The 20,221-nt window shown below is 39.2% G+C and overlaps 1 protein-coding gene across 1 annotated transcript in view; it reads left to right on the forward strand.

Moving 5' to 3' along the window:
- The window catches only part of FAM171A1 (family with sequence similarity 171 member A1), an 88,525-nt gene that overhangs the window by 59,283 nt on the left and 9,021 nt on the right, over positions 1 to 20,221 (forward strand). Inside the window, exons 5-6 of the mRNA XM_064408929.1 lie at positions 3,320 to 3,478; positions 8,410 to 8,586. Coding sequence (XP_064264999.1) covers positions 3,320 to 3,478; positions 8,410 to 8,586 — 336 coding nt within the window. The remainder of the gene's footprint in view (positions 1 to 3,319; positions 3,479 to 8,409; positions 8,587 to 20,221) is intronic.

Raw genomic sequence — 20,221 nt, forward strand, 5'->3', positions numbered from 1 at the left:
CAAAATCCTTGTGACCTAGTTTTTCTCTGTTATTTCTCTAATTTACTTCCCAGTAACCTCACTGTTTCAAAAGAGCTGATCAGGAGTTACCTTAGTGCAAAAATGAGAGCAAACCAGAACTCATTATACCAGGAACAGACTGGGAACACTGGTATTTGAAGCACCAGTCAAAGGGAAAGAAAGGCCTGTCTTGGTACACCAAGTTACCAATTGCATTTGAATAATTAATCAAGCAAGCAGTGTATTATGCAGTTGAGAAGTTTGAGTTGATGTAGGCAGCTTAATTTTCAGGATGGCATTACAATCCACTGCTGTGCTGTCAGTAATTGTGAGGGATGGGGCTTGCCAGCCCCTGGGTCATTTAGGTTATTTAATGCCAGCACAGTGATGGGCTGAATTTCAGTGTACAGTGAATGGAGGCTGTATGGGGACTCTGTCTCTGACCCATGAGCAATCAGAGCATGAACTGGCGAGACTTCAGATGTTACTTCACAGAGATTAAACCTCAAATGCTGGTGTGGTGCCACATGTCACATATGCAGTGTGACAAGAGGTGCCTTACAGGGACTTCTTGAGGTTACTTCCTCAGGAGTGTACTTGCAAACTGGAGCTGACAGCGTTTAAATCTTGCTGATGTGTTGACAAGAGGCTGTTTAAAGAAGGTAAGATCAGTGCTCAGCAGTCTTAACCTCATTGCACACATCATGTGGGAGGAGCTCACATGCACATTTTAAACTCGAATGTGCTTGGGTTTTTTAAGTAAAAACTGGATCTTATAAGTAATATATATATATATATATCTTCAGTAATAGAAGCAATACTAATATCCCACCCCCAGTGATGAGTGATGACTTGTTGAAAAATTCTCTTAAGAGTCTGGTCAGCACAAGTTTCTACCACTTCCAATTTCCTTAATAAATCTGTACCCAGACATATGCCCCAAAATCCACTATGGCGTCTGATAAAGGAGAACATTGGATTATCTTCCAGCAAGGTGGTGACAGAAGGTGAAAGCCTTGGTAGCTGCTTCCCTCACAAGCCTTTCTCTGGAAGCTCCCAATCTTCTGCCCCTTTGGAGTCTCTTGCCAGGTGTAGGAGACCCAACTGAGGAACTGAGGGGAGAGTCAGGGTGAGTGGCAGGTTTTTGGAGGATCAATATGGAGGAATTTGTTTTTCTAGGGTGTGAATTAACTGCTCTGCACTGATTTATTCAGTGTCTGTGTGTGCACTGCCACAGAGGAGGCTGTTTCTTCACCCTCAAAGCTTACAGCTGAGTCCATGGTTGTGCAGGTTTTCTGCCAGGTTTTGGGCTCAGCCATAAGAAGGCTTTGTACTGCTTGTAGGATTGAAGGAACTGAGGTTGGCTTTCTGAGTCCTCCTTATCTAGTTAAAATTTGGCAGCTCATGGCTCTCTCAGTGCTAAAATCCATCATTTTTTTTTTCATAGAAAATCCATAAACTACTGTATTGCAGACTGAACAATAGTTACTTGGTTTCTAATTTTTGCTTAGTTTGTATCTTAGGAAATAAAAGCCCAGTTCTTGGCAACTTGAATAATGCATCTTAACCAGAGATTTAGACAACAGAAAATCCTACAATTTTACATTGAGCTATTGGTGATAATTCTAAAGCTAGTTTCTTTGTTGTGGGTTTTTTTTCCTGTTTTTTCCTGTGTATATGTCTACCCAGGGACTGTAGGAACTCACTCAGCAGAGCAGTCAGAGGGTTCCAAAGTGCCTGAGCACATCAGGTACAGCAAACTGCTACTTGCACAGCACACAGAAGATAAATCCTGCCTGAGTTTGTTCCAGTCAATTTACTTAATCTTTTATATAATTTTCCATTTATGCTTAAAAATCAGATTAGGGAGATTTCTTCCCATTTCACATAGGTGATAATGACTACATTAAACACTTAAGGATACCGCCAGTCTTGAGTGCCTTCTGTAAACACTAAAATGTTCCAGAAATTAAAAAATAAAAGCAATTTTATAGCTTTTTTTCTTGCAGAATTACCAAAGAAATTACAGCTGAACAGCGATCAGCTCTTTGGAGGTGCTTACTCCTGTACACAGTCATTTTTCTTAGCCAATACAACATTTTGCTCTGTTGAGTTTTGTTTTCTCACAGCTCGAGCTCTTGCTGGAAAATTATGCAAGAAAGATTCCAGTCTCTAGGTTAATGACACTAGCAGTTACAAAGCTTAGGAGGAAGTCAATCTCATTATTCTTTTTCACAGTGAAGCTACATGTAACCTAAAAGTGCTGCCAGAGACTAATGGGGTAAAAGATGCAAAATTGTTTTGAGTTGACATCTTTGAATCACATAGTCCAATGTGAATTAAGAAGAAAACTGCTTGCCTCTTGATTTTGTGCTGTGTGGGAAGTGTTCTGTGTGTATTCAAAATGAGCTCTGGAGAATACAATAGCTTTTGATTTAAAAATTAATTTGCATGTTGTGCACACAAACTTGCAGATGGAGTCTTGCTGTGTGTTGCTAAACAGTATTAATGGTGAGTATCCTTTGAAAAAGACTATTGACTTTATAAGCTGGGATTTAAATGAGACATGAAATGTCATAGTACATGAAACAGTCTTAAGTCACGTTGCAGCAAAGACCCCTCAATTAACATCTAGGGAGCTTGAGAGAAACACTAACACTGTACAAAACAGAGAAAAAGAGAGAAATCTTACATGCCAGTAATCTGGTTCTTTTTAGATGTGTTCTTTGCATGGGAAAATATGGAAAATCTTTTCACCCAAGGTTTGTCAAGTGAATATTTTTGTCCAGTGATTTCAGTAGTGACCGGTCTCAGTTCTAGAGTTACTTTTCATGGCCAAAGCTTTACAGAAGTTACATAACTTAATTGAGATTACAGATAGAAGTGTCTCTCTTAGAAAATAATTTTAAAAAGTATAAACTGCATTTATCTTGCTATTACAGGGAAAACAAAATTTGAACAAACGTAGTGAACTGGATGCTTTCCTAAGCTTTTACATACTCTACCTCTGAACTTAGTTTCAGTTATACTAATTAAAAGAGGCATACAGTGGAAGTGGAGGAGGAACAATATAGCCAGAAAAGCTCTTGACAGTAGGTGCCTCCACAATTTTGCTCTGGCATACTTGAAGAGGAATAATGGCAACTGCAAAATAAATGTAAAAATACTGTTTTTCCGTCTTTCATAATAGCCTTCTGATGTCTCTGTCCTTCTCAAGCTACTGCAATTTATAATAAAAAAATGTAAAATTGCTTCCATAAATATGAACACCTAAATATTCTGCCCACCTTGGATATAAAGTCACTTTTAATATTTTTAGGTGCACGGACTCAGCCACAAGTTCACTTTCAGAGAAGATCTGTGAAATTGCCAGAGAACACTAGCTACAGTGATTTGACAGCATATCTGACTGCAGCCAGTTCACCCTGGGAAGTGGACAGTTTCCCTTATTTGCAGGGATTAGATGGAAATGGAACAGGTAACCCACTACTTTGGTTTTGCTCTGATTTCATATTGGTCCAGGGCTTGACTTTTGATCCTATATTTTTTTCCCCCATTCCAGCGAACATTCTTTCAAATTTGGGTGACATGATATTTTCAACTTCCCTAGCAATGTGCTGTTCCAGTGAGCAAGAGGGCAAGGTTTCCTATCCCTTAAATGGGGCCACTGAATAACAAAGATGAAAACTCCTTGGCCTTGGGAGATCAGACGAGTTGATCACACATTTAGTTCAGAGCTGAGTGTCCAAATGCGCTGCATGTGCACACAAAAGATGGAAATTAATGTGAAGGAACAAGAGAGAATTTAACCTGAAGATGCAATAAAATTCTTAATCTTTTTTTTTTCTAAAAATAAATAAAATGCCTAGATATCAAGAATTTAATACTGTGTTGTTTCAATGGCTTTGTAGATGCTTTTGAATGTAGCCAAAATGTGTAAATTTGTCTAGCACCAAAGACAAAACAATAAATATTCATAGTAGAAGCATAATCACTGTTAAATTCAAAGTTGCAATACATTTTTAAGACTGCAACTGCCTGCTAGTCTTTTTCCACTTTTCATTCAGTCCTGAGTGAAATAATTGGTGTTTCATAGGTAAGAGAAGAATAGCAGAATAAAGAGCAGAAGCCTTCAAATTCTTAAAAGGCTGGTGTGAAAAGCAGAGTAATTTGTTTTCTGTGCCTGTAATGGGTTAGAAAGATATCAGTGGCCATGCAGTGTATCAAGAGAGATTCAGACTAGTGATAGGAAAACCTTGCTCTGGTGAGGGTAGTTTAAGCTGTAGAATTACTTGTTTGAGGGTGTTGGACAGAGTTAGACAGTCACCTGTGAGGATGGCAGAGGCATAGCTGAGCCTGCTTTGAAGCGGCCTGAATATCCCCTTGAGGTCTCTCCCTGCTGTTTCTCAGGATGCATTTACTTGTGATGTGTTGATCTAAGTGACTTTGAATGCTAGGTCATGTGTGTAAACGGTAGCTTGCTAGCTTCCCCCTTCTTCCCTTTGTACAAATCTGCACATCTCCTTTTCTATTACAACAAGAAATGTGTCTGCAACCTTACTCCAGTCCTTCTGTCTGCTCCAGTGAGTACATCTTATCCTATCTCATTCTACCTCCCTGTCATTTTCCTAATCTCATCTTCAAGCTTCAGTTTTCTCTGACTTTTCGTACTCAGACATGATCAAAACCTCTTTATCTTTTTTTAAATGAAGGAATGCATTTGATCTCCCTCATTTGTCTACTTCCTCATCTCCTTTGTTTTTATCTGTAAACCAAGTGAACAAACTGCTGGCAGTGTGTGGGATTCCTCTTTTCTAAATCTTACCTGAGTACTCAGCAACCCAACTTCCCATTCTTGATTTATTTAGTGATCACAGGTCTTGCCAAGCCTTCAGATGATGCCATTTCATGAGAACTGCACAACAACTGCACAACCGGGGTATTTTCTTTCTCCTATTTTACCTCCTATCTCCCTATAAAACAGATTAGTGCAGCCTTAGGTTTTTCAGTCTTCTGTATTCTTGCATGACAGAAACTTTTCTGCTTGAGCACAGGGACCCTGGATTTGACTTTCAGTTTTCAGGTAAAACTGTGTTGTAAAAGACCAAATAATTGGCAATGGGAAATGGTGTTTAAGAGACTGAGAAGAGCCTTGTTTCCTGAATACTGTGGTATTCAGTATAGTGTAACACAGACTGCAAATGCAATGTATTTTATTATGCAGTACAGCAGAAGTGAAATGTTCTCTGTCTGTAGTAGAAGCCTCTCCTGATGTGGAAACATGAAACTTTAAAATCCTGAAGTTGAATTGATATCCTTTTCTACATCTACAAGTGTCTTGGTGAAGACTTGGCCTGGAAGACTTCTGAAAGCATAAAAAATGAGGTCAACACCTGCTGAAGATTTTTTAAATATTTTGTTCTCAAAAGAAAAAGAATATTTACAAATTTTAGAATTCTAGAAAAGCTTAGCATTGATTTGTATGGAAAATTTTGGAATTCTGCAGAATACTGTCTCTTCCCTCTCTCCTTCCTCTCCTTCCCCTACAATTACTTCTCTGTTCTTCCACAGTTTATTTACATGTCTGTAGCATTTTGGTGAGTTCCCTCCAGTTAGGTCCCTCAGTATTTGTCCAGAGTGGCTTTTGTAGTAGTTTTAGCTAAAAACTACTCTCTAGGAGTTCAGCATTTTTCATAAAATCCCAACTGGGTGTTGAATTAGTAATACAGAGCAGTGAAAATGCATTGCATGAATCAGCATGTTGTAAACATAAAAATTTGAAGAATTTCACTGCAAGTTCTGACAAGCCTGTATAGTGTTAGCTTATTGTTCATATTAATCACCAGCTGGAGAGCAGGAGCTTGGTTTCACAAAATCTTGTCCTTTCAACCCAACTAAACAAAACTTTCCATCATCTGGCCTCAATGGACCAATGACTGATAACCATTACTCCTCTTGCTTTTTGTGGCTGCTTGTTTCTTTATAAAGTGTCATGTTTGAACTGACAATGAATTTTATCTGATTATTTTTAAAGCTCTTTCCAGGTCACCAGATGTCAAAAATGACAAGAAATAAATGAAAGCTGACATTTATCCAAGTCCATTCCCCTTTAATCAGTGTGTGTGCTTATCAGTTTTATAGCATGCAAGAGTTTTATAGGCATTGATTTGAATTTGCCTTCACAACAAAAAAGAGAAACATTTTATCTTTTTAATGAGCATTAACATACTGTACAAGGTGGCAAACTGGAAAATTGTTTCTTCTTGCTGGAGGTCAGTGGATTTCAGAAATTTTTTCATCTTCTAATACAAATTGTTCAGTCCAGTGCTGAGCAAAGTATTAGTGCATCTTAATTAAAAATTGTATTTCACCATCCAAATGTTTTTTCTAGGACTGAAAAGTAATTTTTACAGATGTATGCTATATCAAGACAGTAATAAAAGAAAAATTCAAAATTTTCAATATCTAAAAAGATGCAAAATATAAAACATTATTTAATCCTTTATATGAATCTTAAATCTGAACTTATACCATCTTTCGTTTGGGGTTTCTTGAGTGTCATCAGGACACAGTACTTGGCAAGAGGAATTTCTCTGGTACCATTAGTGGCCTAAGTCCTGGGGTCAAACATCAATCTGACAGAGTTATAGGAGCATGGCACAGGCAGTGTAATGAATGATCAGGAATAAAGAAATAAATTTTCCCTCACCAATTCGTTCCTGTGTCTTGCTGTTTTTTATTCTAAAGTGTTAAGGGGACAATATTGTTTATCATTGGAGCCTATATGTACAGATGCATGGGTAGGCTGGCAACCTTCCCCTATACCCTAGTTGAATTTTCAAAGCTTACTTGTCTGTTTTTAGTCTGTTAGCTCCGTGTCTCTCCTACATGGCCACCTTCAGAGTGCCTGTTTTCTCAATACTTTAATCCCTCTGTAAGGTCAGCATCTGCCCCTCTGTTCACAGTCAGTGAAGGCAGCATGTGTGTCCCTTGCACATCAGCTGTGTAACAGTGACACTCACCTGGAAATCTGGGCAAAGTGTGCATCAGACTAGATGCTTTCATAAATGAGCCACATGCAACATTACTTCTGGTTATTTTCCATTTCTTCAGTTTGGCAGTCTTGCAAAATCCAAGGAATTTAAAATTCGTCAAAGTTTTGTCACCTTTTTTCCCCTTTGTTTTACCACTTCCCAACCCATTTCCAGGTGATCTCTTTATTTGGTGAGCTGTTACTCAGACATAAAATTGAATGAATGCCATTCCTTGAGATTTGACCAGAGTTATGAGAAATCATAAAGGTCTGAATGCTTTCCCACCATCCCCTCAAATGTACTCATCCTGCTGTGCACTGTTACTGGGCTACCTAAGGATACCCAAAGGCCACATGGTGTGCCACCACAGCTGGGTGTGAGTATGCCCTCAGAGGCAATGTGCAGCCTCAGGCACCAGGCTTACCCCATTCCTGCCAGCCAGACATCCCTCTTCCTTCTCCCTGATCTCCCTGATCCTTCCCTGGCAGGAAGAGCAGCTGCAGAGCCCCGGAGCCAGCCCAACAGAGGCAGCAGGGATGGTGCTCTTGGCATCTGCCTGGGCCTGTGGGGCTCAAGCCCCTTGCAAAACTGGAAGCTCCATCTCTTCCAGTTTGACCTTGCTATTGCTTTGGCTCCAGATCTCGGTTTTAAAACTGAAGAAGATCTTTTTCACCTGTGTATATATATCTGTGACATTTATCCCTGTCGTTGATTCATTTGGTTAAATCATTGAAGGGTTATAATGCTTTTTAGAAGTATATTGTCATGAAGTAACATTCATTAGCACCCAGTTTAAACATAAAGAGTATATGCTAATGATCCATTTAGCATGGGTGTTTTCAGTGAAAGGCCAAAGAAAATGCAACTTGGCATTCTTAAACATGTGACTGATCAATTGTGAGGTGCCACTGGTTATTTTGGTCTTTGTTAGTTAACAATATGGGCATTTGAGGTTATAATAAAGACTTGTAAAATAATTATTTTTGCCATGAAACTGTGTTACTCGTACAGGTTTATTTAAGATTAATTAACATGAAAAAAATCTGTGTGGAGATTTTTACACTTTTTTACATTTTTAGGTTTTTTCTTCATGTTTTTCCAATATTAGGTGAAAAATATGTGAAGTTTGGTGAAATATATAGTCATATATATCTTCCTTCAATTTTGTGGCTTGGGTTTGGTCTTTTTGGCAGGGGGAGGGTTGTTGGTTGGCTGGCTGGTTGGTTGGTTTAAAATTCTTTTATAAGGAAGGGAGGAAATTGCTGCTCCCATCCCTTGAGAGTTACACTGATGCAGTCCTGCGGTGTGGAACCACACAGGTATCCCTTCAATTCTGTGCATTCTGTAGTCACAGTGTCCTTCACTCTCTCATTAGGAAACAGCACCAGGTATGACCTCACCCCTGTCACTGCCGTCAGCGTCCACCTGCTCAGCAGCGACGGCACCCCCGTCCCCGTCAACGGCCCCATCTACGTAACAGTGCCTCTGCCAGCAAACAGCAACTTGAAACACAATGCACACGTTCCAGCGTGGAGGTTTGACCAAAAATTTGGTAGGTAACATCTCATTGTGGCTCCCTAGATGGCTTTTGTTTTCTACCTAAAAGAGACAATTGAGTTTTACTGATCAAGTAATATACGGTGTATATGCAAATATACTTAGCATTGTTTGCCAATTTTAGCCAAAAGTTTTTGTAGATGTACCATTTTTCAATTAGTAAATATTTTATTTAAAAACTTGAGAGAACTGCATTTCACCCACAGACTGAGAAGAAGAGAGACGTATTCAGTACAGCATTGAACTGGAAGTGTGTACAAATGGAAACTTGCCTTATCTTTGCCAGCAGCCAGCTGTCTGACCTTGGGTCCTCCTCTTGGCTCAGGCTCTGTTTCCTGACTGCCAGATAGGAAATACAGTACAGATTTCTTTTTAAATCACTTTGAGATTTTCTAATACTGACAGGAAAGTACATGTAAATTATTTAAATTAATTTTCTTTAAAGAAAAACTAAAGAAATATTTTGAAAAGACAGAATGAGTAATTAGTGAAATTTGTACAATGGACTCAAGTATTACAGAATAGTGTTTGCCATTTTGAACAGGATTTTTCCCAGAAATACATGTTTTAAGCTCTTTTTAAAATTTATTTTCTTTATTTTGTTGCTAGCTGGTACTCTGCACTGGCCTTCTTTACAGCTTCAGATTTTTAAGGGCAAAGGGGTGCCCATGTCTTGGTCTGGGTGATCCCCCTTCAGTTATTGTACTGTGCCTTCTGAAGTATGTACCAGATGGTTTTTAAGAAAAAGGGGAATGGAAGGTGGGAAAGGTAGATGCTGAGACAAAAAGGAGCCAGAAATATGGGTCTGTGTAGACAGTCAGGGGGGGTTTGTCCTGCAAGAAAATGTTTTGAGCCAGTTGATGACCACACCTAGAAGTAGAAGAACAGGCATGAAAGCAGCATGTTGGAGGAAGGAAGGAAGAGAGAGGTGAAGGGGGAAATAATGGTTTCGTTTATTACCTTCCTCTGTTTGCTGAATAAAAGGACGTATTTTCAACAGCATGCCTATGAATCTTCTGTCAGAAGTTGCCTGTATTAGAGGATAAAGCAGTACGATTTAGTGAAGAGTAAATTTGAATATGATATAAAGTAGAATAATAGAAAAAGAGTGCAATGAATGGATTTGAATAGATTTGGCTTTTCCCTTAACTGTGGAAATTACACGTCTCTTGTGCTGACCTGGCAATAAATTTCACTACATTTTTCCTGAAACGGAATAATTCTTATGGAAACTATTTTGTTTTCCTTTGTTAAAAAAAAAAAAAAAACAAAACAAAAAAAAACAAAGCAGGGAAGATTGAGTTTATTTTCCCCATAAGAAGCAGTCCTTCCCCAGTTCTTCCTGTCAGCTGTGCTAGAGCTGCAGCCTGCCTCATTGCTAGTTACTCATTGCAAGTAAATGGTTCTGATTTTGATTATGTAGCTTTCTTATTTATGGTCAAATTTCCATGCCCCTGCAGTGAAGCCACAAAAGCTCTCTCTTGGTATGGAATACAGTTTTTAATTTTGTATATAAAGAGCTAGTTACCTTATTGTGTGCAGTATATATATTAGTATAAAGCAATATAGGTAGTTAATTAGTGTTGCAGGCTTGAGGCTCCCAATCTTGAGACAAGTCCAGCCTTGCTTGATTCATGACAAACTATGGGAGCACTTGTGTTATTGGGAGGAGGAGGCATGAGGACTGCTAAACAAAATGCATCTTTGTCAGGCCACTTGGCTTCACAAAGCGGTGGAGAGCAAGGTATTGAAGATGATATGCTCAGGCCCCAGCTCACACTTCAGCTGAAGTAAGCATCTTTCTGTGCAACCAAAGATGTTGAACAAAGATGCATTTTAAGCCCTGACTGCAGCGTGCCAATTCTAGTAGAATTTTGGCCACATCCCAACCAATTTAGAGTAGCTTAATTTAATAAGTAGAGCAGCCACACTATCTCGTGCAAGCTACTTTAACACCCTAAGCTCTGTCAAACTAGCCGTATGTAGCATGAACATGGTGGTATCCTGTCATTCCACATCCCTGTTGTGCTTGGATTGTGAAGGGAGATGGGTGGATACTGACTGGGATGGCTCCGTTCTGGAGAAATCCTTAGTGGCAGATAAGTTGTTGTAACCCATTTGCACTGCCAGATCTGTGCCTCGTCAGCACAGGACCTCTAGCTTTATTATTCTGATTCTGTCTTTCATTCGTGGCTGCTTTTTTCAGTGCTGGTTATGTTTTGGTCTCTCCTTAATAGATTTCCAGTGGCTTAAATTTTCATGCTTTTATCTGAACAGTGAGGAAATGCCACAGACAGAAAACTGTGACTATCTTACCAGGCACTTACAGCACTTCTCTCTCGTGGATTAGCAATACAGAGGACACTTGTTCGTGCAAGCCATTGCTTTTGTTTAGGGTCCATGTGGTTGTCATCATTACTGCATGGAATACAATTTCTGCTCTAAAAAGCAGAAGTACTTCTCACTTCTAGAGGATGCAGAGAAGTGGCAGAAATACTACAGAGATATTTTAATCCTTAGTATCTCATACATTTTGCTGAACTCATGATGAACTAATATGAACCCAGAGCATCTGACTGGAAGTGCAGAAATTTTCGTAGTTCCCACAAAAATGAGGCGTATTTGCATCTTATGGCAGCCAAAAATAACTAATGGCTTTTTAGGATGTTTACCATAAACAATCTGTATTTTCATGACCATTTTCTATCCTTGGGAGAGAAGCAGGAGAAGCAGCATAGTCTGCTTAAGGCTGAGAGTGGCTCCACTGACACTGATGAAACAAGCAGCCAGAAAAAACAGGCTGACATCAAAACAAGACAATCTGCTGCATCTATTTCATACTGTTCCAAATGAGATTTTTCATTATGAAACAAACGTACTGCCTTGTGTGCACAGCAAGCAAATTAAAGCAATAATACCATTTTGGATAGTTAATAAAATGAAGATCAGCTGTCAATGCCCTGGAGGTGTTTTAAGGGTAAGCAAATACATGTAACCTTGTTCTTGTGTTGGTCCACCACTGTTTCCTGCAGCATTTCTGAGTGTTGGCATTAATAAACACAGATGCATTGATTTTACAGAGACATTACATGCTGAAATGCAACTTAATCCCTCCATGCTATGGACATGCCCACGTCTTGTGTTTCACACTACTGTGGGACAGTGGTTTCATTTCATGGAATGCACTTAAAAGGTTTCAACACAGAGACAGGGATTCTCATTTCTATAATCAGGAGTGCTCAGTGGGGTTTTCTGGGGTTTGGGTTTGTTTTTTTTCCCCCAACAAGTGCTGTGTTGGATTTTGCAAAATCTGAGGGGGCTGAAAAAATCATTTTTTCTTTATCTCTAAACAGATGGTTGGGATCATGACTTCTTCCATGTATATTTGCCTTGATGTCAGTAGGATTTACAGCAGTATAATTAATCTCTCTATTCTTGGACACCAAATTTCTGTTAAAAACTTCTTTCTAGCCTTGTACTCTTAAGTCAGAAATACCACAGATCCCAGTAGAAATGAAACTTTCTGCCTCCTGTGTCATCTCCAGCTCCCACCAGCTGGACTGAATAACACAGCACTTGCTCAGCTGTATTCTCCTCAGCCCCCATTTTAATGGTTTATGTTTTATGTTAAGGTGTCTGGTTTTCATTGGATTCAGGGAGCAAAACTGTTAAGTCCAGCATTCTCATTTTAAGTCCCCTGTTTCATTCCATGTGGTATGACAGCATTATGTTGCACCTAGACCTCTAGATCCACATCTGGAGCTGTATGAAGGACTTCAAAATTCTACCAAATATTCCAGTGTGCATAATATGAAAATGAGATTTACTAATATGATGCAGCTGCTAGTTAATTATTCCCATCCAATAAAAGGAAAATATTTTCAACACTGTTTTCAGTTGTGTGGCAAAGGACTCTGGAGTGCAAGGGTTAATCCTTAATCCTTTGGTTCATCCTCCTTAAAATATGTTACTTCTTGTGCACTATATGTAAATGAAGTTCAGAATACCGTGTCTCTGTTCTTCCTTCTCCCCCTTCTCCCCAAACACTTGGTTGTACATCTTGGACGTGCCCTTGTTGTCTTTCAATGACTGGCTTCTTTGCAGAGGAGGATCTTTCCCCAGTGCCTGAAATTTCAGCCATGTGTTCGTGTAAAATGATGGCAGAATATGGAGAAAAGTATCTTGGGGAAATCCTTGTAACTTCATAAAAAACAATGCTTTATGTACTCCCCTCTTCTTGGCTGCTGCTTTCTGACTGCATTTAATGCCATAAAAATAGATTTCTAAATGCATTTAAAAGTCTGATGCTTTTTTTTTCTGGGTAACGTTCTGCTTTCAGTGGTAAAATTTGTATTGATTTTTGTAGAACCAGAATTTCCAGATGTTCCTTCCTCAGCAAAATCAAGATAATGTTTTCTGTGCTCAAAAAAGTCATGAGGATATACTTATGTGTAAGCAGTATTGGTGCCTACTTGACTACAGTTTCATAGAGGTAAACTTATGGTTGTTTTCTGTTCATAGTGTTTATAGGGAGAGAGTGACAGCTACTGTCAGGCAGAAAATGTAAGCAGATTACTGTACATCTACTGGTCTAGTTGACTGTGCATTGTTTGCAAATAAGATGATTTATTAAAATCTCGGATTTAAGCTTCCCATGTGGTAGCAGTGATAATCCACCCCCAAAAAAATATTGCCTTTTAGTTTAAAAATATAACATTTCTTTTTTTTGTGAATTTGATCAATTTCTGACTGCCACCACATTCATAACCCTGTGTGACTGACAGAAAATAAAAATTTAACAGAAACATTTGCAGCCTGTCACTTGATCTGACACTGGGTGTGAGTTTGTGCCTCTGACCTTGGTCTGCAGTTGGAGTGCATGCAGCTGCACACATGGCCTGGGACTTCATACCCTTCTCCATGAGTTTTAGTGGGTTTCCTATGCATGAGAAATGGACGTGCTCAGGAAATCACATTTCTCATCCCCAAAGGTTTCAGCTTAGTATAATCAGATCCAGAACACGTGGTTCTAGACCACATTCAGTGGTGATATGGAGAAAAATAGCTTAACCTTGAAATCACAGAATTTCAAGGTTAAGCTATTTTTGTAATTTAAAAATTCCTTGACTATTTGATTTTACGTCCTTTTTAATCTCAGCTGGAAAGCTTAAATTATTCTTAAAGACTAAATGCACTTATTTTTAAAGACTAAATACAGGTTCTTAACTAACTGCTCTGAAAGAATTTCATATTTTCTATGTTGCCATAGAAATGGCAGCTACCAAACCCAGCTTTTTACCATGTACAGTGTCTACATAATAGGTGCAGATACCATTTTAGAGTATGAGACAGACCTCAGCATTGAAAGGAAAAGAAGCTCTTCCTCTGATGCTTCACAATGTAGCTCACTGAGGTATGTTCTCACTCTCATGATTCCTCTGGAGAGAATCATAGGAGACAGTTGTGCTTATTTATTAGTGTGTGTTTTCAAAATGGATGTTGTGGCTCACACATATGAAAGGGCATGAATGGGTTGTTTAATCATCTGCCCACCTAGTACAGCCTGTGAGCTGCATTTACAGCAGAGCAGATGAGGTATGGCATGAAGGGGATGCTTAAGGGAACCTTGAAGGAATCACGTTGGTGCCAAAATATAGTGATCTTTGTGCAAATAATCTACAAATATGTAGTCAAGGAAATAAAACTGGAAACAGATCCCTGGCTTCTGGGAGCAGGTTTTAATAATGTAGTGTCATGTAGACAGCCCTACAGCTCCACCTATAGAAGCCATGGCAGGAGAAGGTGGGAAGAGGCAGGCATCAAAACTCCAGAAATGGAGAAAACACCTTTGTGCTTATGCAACTGCCTCAGTTGAAGAAGACCTGGAGATTGGTAGGAATCCAGGCAGGTGTGGGCAGTGCTGGGATGGGGCTGGAGAGGCTGAGGACCTGGGAATCCCTCCCTCTGCAGCCGTGCAATGTTTGATCAAATCCCAGTGTGCCTCTGCTTCCACTTCCAGTTTGAAAAATAGAAACTGGATGTGAGGCTGAAGGAAGGAAAAGGCATGCAGTGTTTTGTGCATGTGCATTTATTTATTACACATTCTAATAATTTTGTCAGTAAATGACTGAATATGATTAATAATGTGGTAAAGCAAATTCTAAAGGCAGTATCTTTCATGTATACCTGTAGCTAGTGGTCCAACAGGCATAACTAAGCTTTTCCTTTTGAAATACAATTATTAACCAGTAATTATGTATGGAAGTAATTTTCTTTAATAAGTCATTTCTGTTCTGGCGTTCTAGAAGGAAATACTCCAAGGGGACCAAAGCAATGTGAGCAGTTCTGTGTACAATGTGCCCTGCCTTCTGCCCAGATATAATTAACATTATTAAATAATGAAAACTGGTGTGTTCTTTTGTTAAACACTTGACAGGTGATTTAAGGGGGAAAATGAGAAGAGATGGAAAAACCCACAGAGCTTCTCAGGCACAAACAATAAATTGAATTTGTTGATTTCCTTGCCAAAATCTTCAAGGTAGAATGGTAAAAGCATTTCCCTTTTAGTTAACGAAATAATGGTGGTGCTGCTAGAACAGGAGCAGGATTTAGCCCTGGAAGGGTTGTGTAACAAATTCTGTAAGAGTGGAAGAATAATGAGGGTATTGGGCTCTCAGAGCAGGGACGTTTATTTTTTGATGTTGCCTAGCAACCCTGAAAACAAAATTGTAATATTAACTTAAATACTGTGAATTTTTAAACCCATGTGTATTGGGGGGAAGGTGAGGAGGAGAGTAAGCTCCAGCAATATTCAGGAAGGAATTTTCAACTTCCATTTCAGGCTTTTAGCTTTTTAGAAAATGAACAAAAGTAAAACCAAAAATCCCATCCCTCTCAAGTACAACTTCCCCTCCTGACGCAGATTAGAGGTGATTTTCAGTTGGAAGAAGAAATCTGATAAGCAGCTTTCAACTGGTAGAACGAAAAGCTACAATTTATGTATGTCATAACATGATTTAGGAAGTTCTTTTCACAAACTTGCCCTTGATAAACTCTTCATAATAACACTGCCATTTGCAGTGTCTAAATCAATTACTTCTAGAAGCACTTTTAGTATGTTTTGAATATCCTTTGCTGTCCTACACTGTCAGGTAACAACCTGCTTCATTCCTTTTGACACATAGATCTCTGTTTAACTGTGAATCTCTGCCTAAGCAGGGCAATCTTATGAGACATCGTAGACAGCACAAAAGAGATCCATGCTGAAGGAAAAGTGCTTCTCATTAAGGAATATTTATTTAAAACATCTATGATATTAAGCAGTACAGTTGAAAGTACCTTTCCTTTCTTTCCAAAGTGCTTTTTTTCCCAGGAAAGATAATCTTGTAACTAAAAATAAATTCATACTGTATGGGATTATGTTTAATTTGTTCTCTTACTAATTAAATCCTCTTATTTGTCAAACCTCTTGGATGGAAATAATTCATGTTGTAAATCACACAGTTTTGGTTCCCTGCTTGAGTGGGATTGGATGATACTATTGCCAGTTAAAAGCAACAAAATGAAAAGCAAACAGTATTTGATCAATGGAAGAATTTTCTATCAAAAGCTCACATGTAAAAATAATTTATGGAAATGAACCATCATATTTAAACACAAGCAATATTTAGGCTGTCCTTGAGGGAAGCTGCTGGCTGCAGCACACCCATCTGACAGTCATTTACTAGAACCATTTTGGTCAGTGATAGAAAGAACACACAGTTAAAGTCAGCAGAAGTCCCTGCAGCAGTGGTGATCTGGAAGGCTCTGAAGTGGTCAGCTTGGGAAGTTAAAGCTGAAGCCAGCAGCATTATACATCCTCCCAGAGAGCCAAGCTCTGTGCTGAGGTGCCAGCAAGAGAACTCCCCTTGCAGCCAGATCACAGGAGGGGAGGTTGTCCTCCTTCTCCTTGGCTGTAGCAAGAGTCCCTTGCATCTCTCCCTAGAGCAGATGGTGCTGTGGGGCACTCCTGCCTCACCAAGGCCAGTGGGAAGTTTGTCATTTGCTTGAGTTAGAGCAGCAGGGGATTGTCAGCATGTACAGTCACACCTGGAAGCCAGAGGGACATACAATTCCCTGGATTTCACAATTTAAAATAATAAGGCCTAGCTTTAAAATACGGAAGCAATGTCTTACTCAGAGGTATCACGTATCCGTTCATGCTGCCTGGTTCCAGCAAGCTGTCACTTCGAATAGTTGATGTCTTTGAAGACAGCAGGAGGTCTCTTTTCTGGGCAAACCAGCCATACCTGCAGTGACCTGACTGTGCAGGAGGACAGTCTAGAACAGCTGTTCTTCAGTGGCTTCTCTGCAATAGCTGCCCATCTGGGCACTCCTTGCTGAAAGTACCATCCTTCAGTCTGATTCAGAAGTAAACCAAATTAAATTACAAAAAGATGCTGTTTAATGCTGAATGTATCTTGAAATAGGAATTTAATGTGCAAACATTTTTTCTTAAATTTGTTCATGATAACTGCTCTTTGGCCTTCATTGGCAAGTCCTAAAAGCTGCCTGAGATAAATGAGTGTGTTCATCACAATCAAAGTTACTGCAAAATATTAAGATGCTTCTCTCTAGCAGAATTTATCTCTCCTACTCTGCTGAAATCTTGAACTTCTCTGATATTTTTGCAGTCAGATGGACATCAGCTTTCTCTATCTGATCATTTTTTGATTTGTGTATCTTTATAGAACTCTGATTTTTATATTCTTTGCTGTGTTCTCTTACCTTGCTTTTGAGTTCCGTATGTGAGTGATGGGTAGATGCTTCTAAAGCTTTTTAAGAAGAAATTAAGAATAAATTTGTTAAGTTACACCATTTATTCCAAAAAGTCAGTAACAGGCAGTATAATTTTGGTGAGAAAAGCATTAAGTGTCTAGGTTCTCCCCCTGCTGTTAGTTTGAGCCAGAAGACAGCTCCCCTGACTTGAATCTTGGATCAGCGTGTTGGCTCCACTGAGCAGTAAGAGAGGAAAAAGAGGAAGAGAAATGTAAAAATGATCTGTAAGCAAGAATGTCTCTATATATAGAAGTTTTCCATGAAGCACCAGAAAGTCTTTAAGAATTAATGGTGAATTGGCCCAAATCATGCAGTGCTTACAAACGATACTGAGCTTGCTGTTTCTGCTCCAAAGAGGCATGGACAAGTTTTCTTTGGAACGACACAGTCTTGAACAAAAGTGATTACTTCTATTACATCTAGCTCTTTTTACTGGTTTGGTTGTGGGTTTTTTAAAAATAATCCTGTATTGCTTGTTACTTAACAATTATTACAAATCAAGTATAAATATTGATAAGTAGTGAAGCTCATTGATTTTGCTGACTTGGGTGGGGGGAAGAAATAGATGTTACAGGATATTTGGAAAATAAATTAAATTATTAGAACAAAGCATACAGGGAGGTAAGACCTCTCTTCCTTTCTAAATCCTTCTGCTTAGTTCTGCAGTTGTAATCCTGACAACACAGAAAGAATGAATGCTGCTTGCTCTTCTTCCATTTGCAGGCTACCACATAGGAATCGATAGAAAAATGGACAGAGATCTTTACTGACTGCCCCAGTGTGCTCCCTTGCTTACAGCAGCGAGTGTGTGAGGACATAGAGGGTAATTAGCTTCATTTTTAGAACAGGAAAACATCTTGTTTTCCACTCCAAGGAAGAATCTGAGGCAGGATAGGGAATTCGTTCTCAAGGCTGCACAGCAGTGAACTCCTGGTCACGTGGCAGTGTGAAATGGCAGGAGCACAGCCAGTCACGACCTAAAGCAATTGGGTTTTGCTCAATAGAAGGTCCAACATTAGTCATTACAGCAGGGATTGCATGTAAGGAGCTGCAAGAACACTGCTTGTTTAATTATACTTGAAAAGCAACCAGGAAATTAGAACCTATAAAGGATGAAATATGAGAGACCTGGAAATGCTGATGGATTTGCAGAATACTGGAGGTATGTGAGTTCCCTCCAGGTTGGCTTTCAGCTATTTGATCACAAAAGAAACAATACAGGACTTCGTGTTTTCAGCTGTTTCCACTCAAACCTGTTTTGTTCCTGCTGTTGTGAAGGATGGAATTCTTTGCTTTTTTCAGCCCATGATGTGGGAGGATGCTCTGTTTTATTAGTAGACTACTGGTGAAACTTTACGAGGCAAATTAAGCACTGAAATGTTGGACAATAAAAGCATTAAAAAAGGGCTGGCAATGAGATTGTGCACTCATGGTTCACAGGAACCCACACTTGGTGTCATCCTGATGAAGGAACATGGGGTGGTGCCATTTAAAAGTTACTATTTTCTGTCATAATACACCAATTTGTAGGGTGTGGTCAACAAAAGCTGCATCACTTTTGTTTAAAGATGACCAATCTTTTATGGATTTGAAATACCTGAAATACCTGAACTATCCATAACAGAGAGATGGAATTACATTTCTTCTTAATTTATGCAGACCAGCACATTGCCTGGAGTATGTCCAGTGATTACCAAGAACGGGTGAACTAAGGGAGCAGCAGACAAGTGTGGAACCTGTCTGAGGCTTGTGCAATGGACTCTTTTTTGCCTCCATTGCAAATAGGGGATTCCTGATCTTGCTAAAATGTGAGCAATCTGAGCTGCTGCTCGTTTGGCAGGACATGAGCTCTGCTCATGGCAATGAGCCTGCAGCGTCTCTGAGCTTCTTGATGGCTGCATTATGCAGAGTATTTCTGAGCAAAAGGCTTTTGGGGAGGCAGCAGGGCTGCCTTCCTTGGCCTGCAGCATCGTGTGGGTAGAGCATGCTGGACACAAGTTCCCCCTAGTGAGGGGATCAGCAACAGCTTCTGCTCAAGGAGGCAGCTGTAGAAATAGACATGGGAGGTACTGAACTTGGCTGCGTTACATACGTCTGCACTCTGCTGGTGTGTGAATATAAAGGGGTTGGAGAATATAAGAAAATATGGGAAACTTAATGTATTCATCACCCTGGTCCTTCCTTTTATTTTTAATCAGCCCTTTATATCTCTGTTGAAGTTTTATTTCACATTGTTGTGTATTTCAGTAGTTGGTGCATATTCTCATCATCCAGATCTTGCAGAAAAAGAAAAATGATAAGATTCAAGGTTACAGATTTTTTTAACCAAGTGGCATTTTTAGAGACAAGATAAAAGCAATTTGTGACCTTAATGACTGTTTTTCATCTTCAGGGCTATTGGTATGACATCTTCCCTGAAAGAGCATGGATAGAGAATCTGAAGGGTTAGTGGCCATGTTAGTGGAGAAAAATAAATCTACTTTTCCTAGATTTTCCAGAAACTCCACAGAACTGTGGACAATTCCATTCTATTTTTCCTGAAAATGTTTCCCTAAGAGAGGTAAATTAATGACTACATGAAGATGTTCTGCTACAGCAGTTATAAATGCCACATATGCAAATCTGTGTACACAGATTTTGGTCCTTTTAGTGTGTAAATCAAAATTACTTGTCTTGTGTGATTTTCTTTGTAAAATAACATATTATTGCTACCTCTACAGACTGCAAATGATACTTGGAAAACTGATAATTACATCAGTAATTCCTTTACCCTGAACAAATTCAGTTTGGTTGCAAATACAGTTGGCATCTGG

Source organism: Passer domesticus, chromosome 1 (genome assembly GCF_036417665.1).
Source record: "Passer domesticus isolate bPasDom1 chromosome 1, bPasDom1.hap1, whole genome shotgun sequence".
NCBI lineage: Eukaryota > Metazoa > Chordata > Aves > Passeriformes > Passeridae > Passer > Passer domesticus.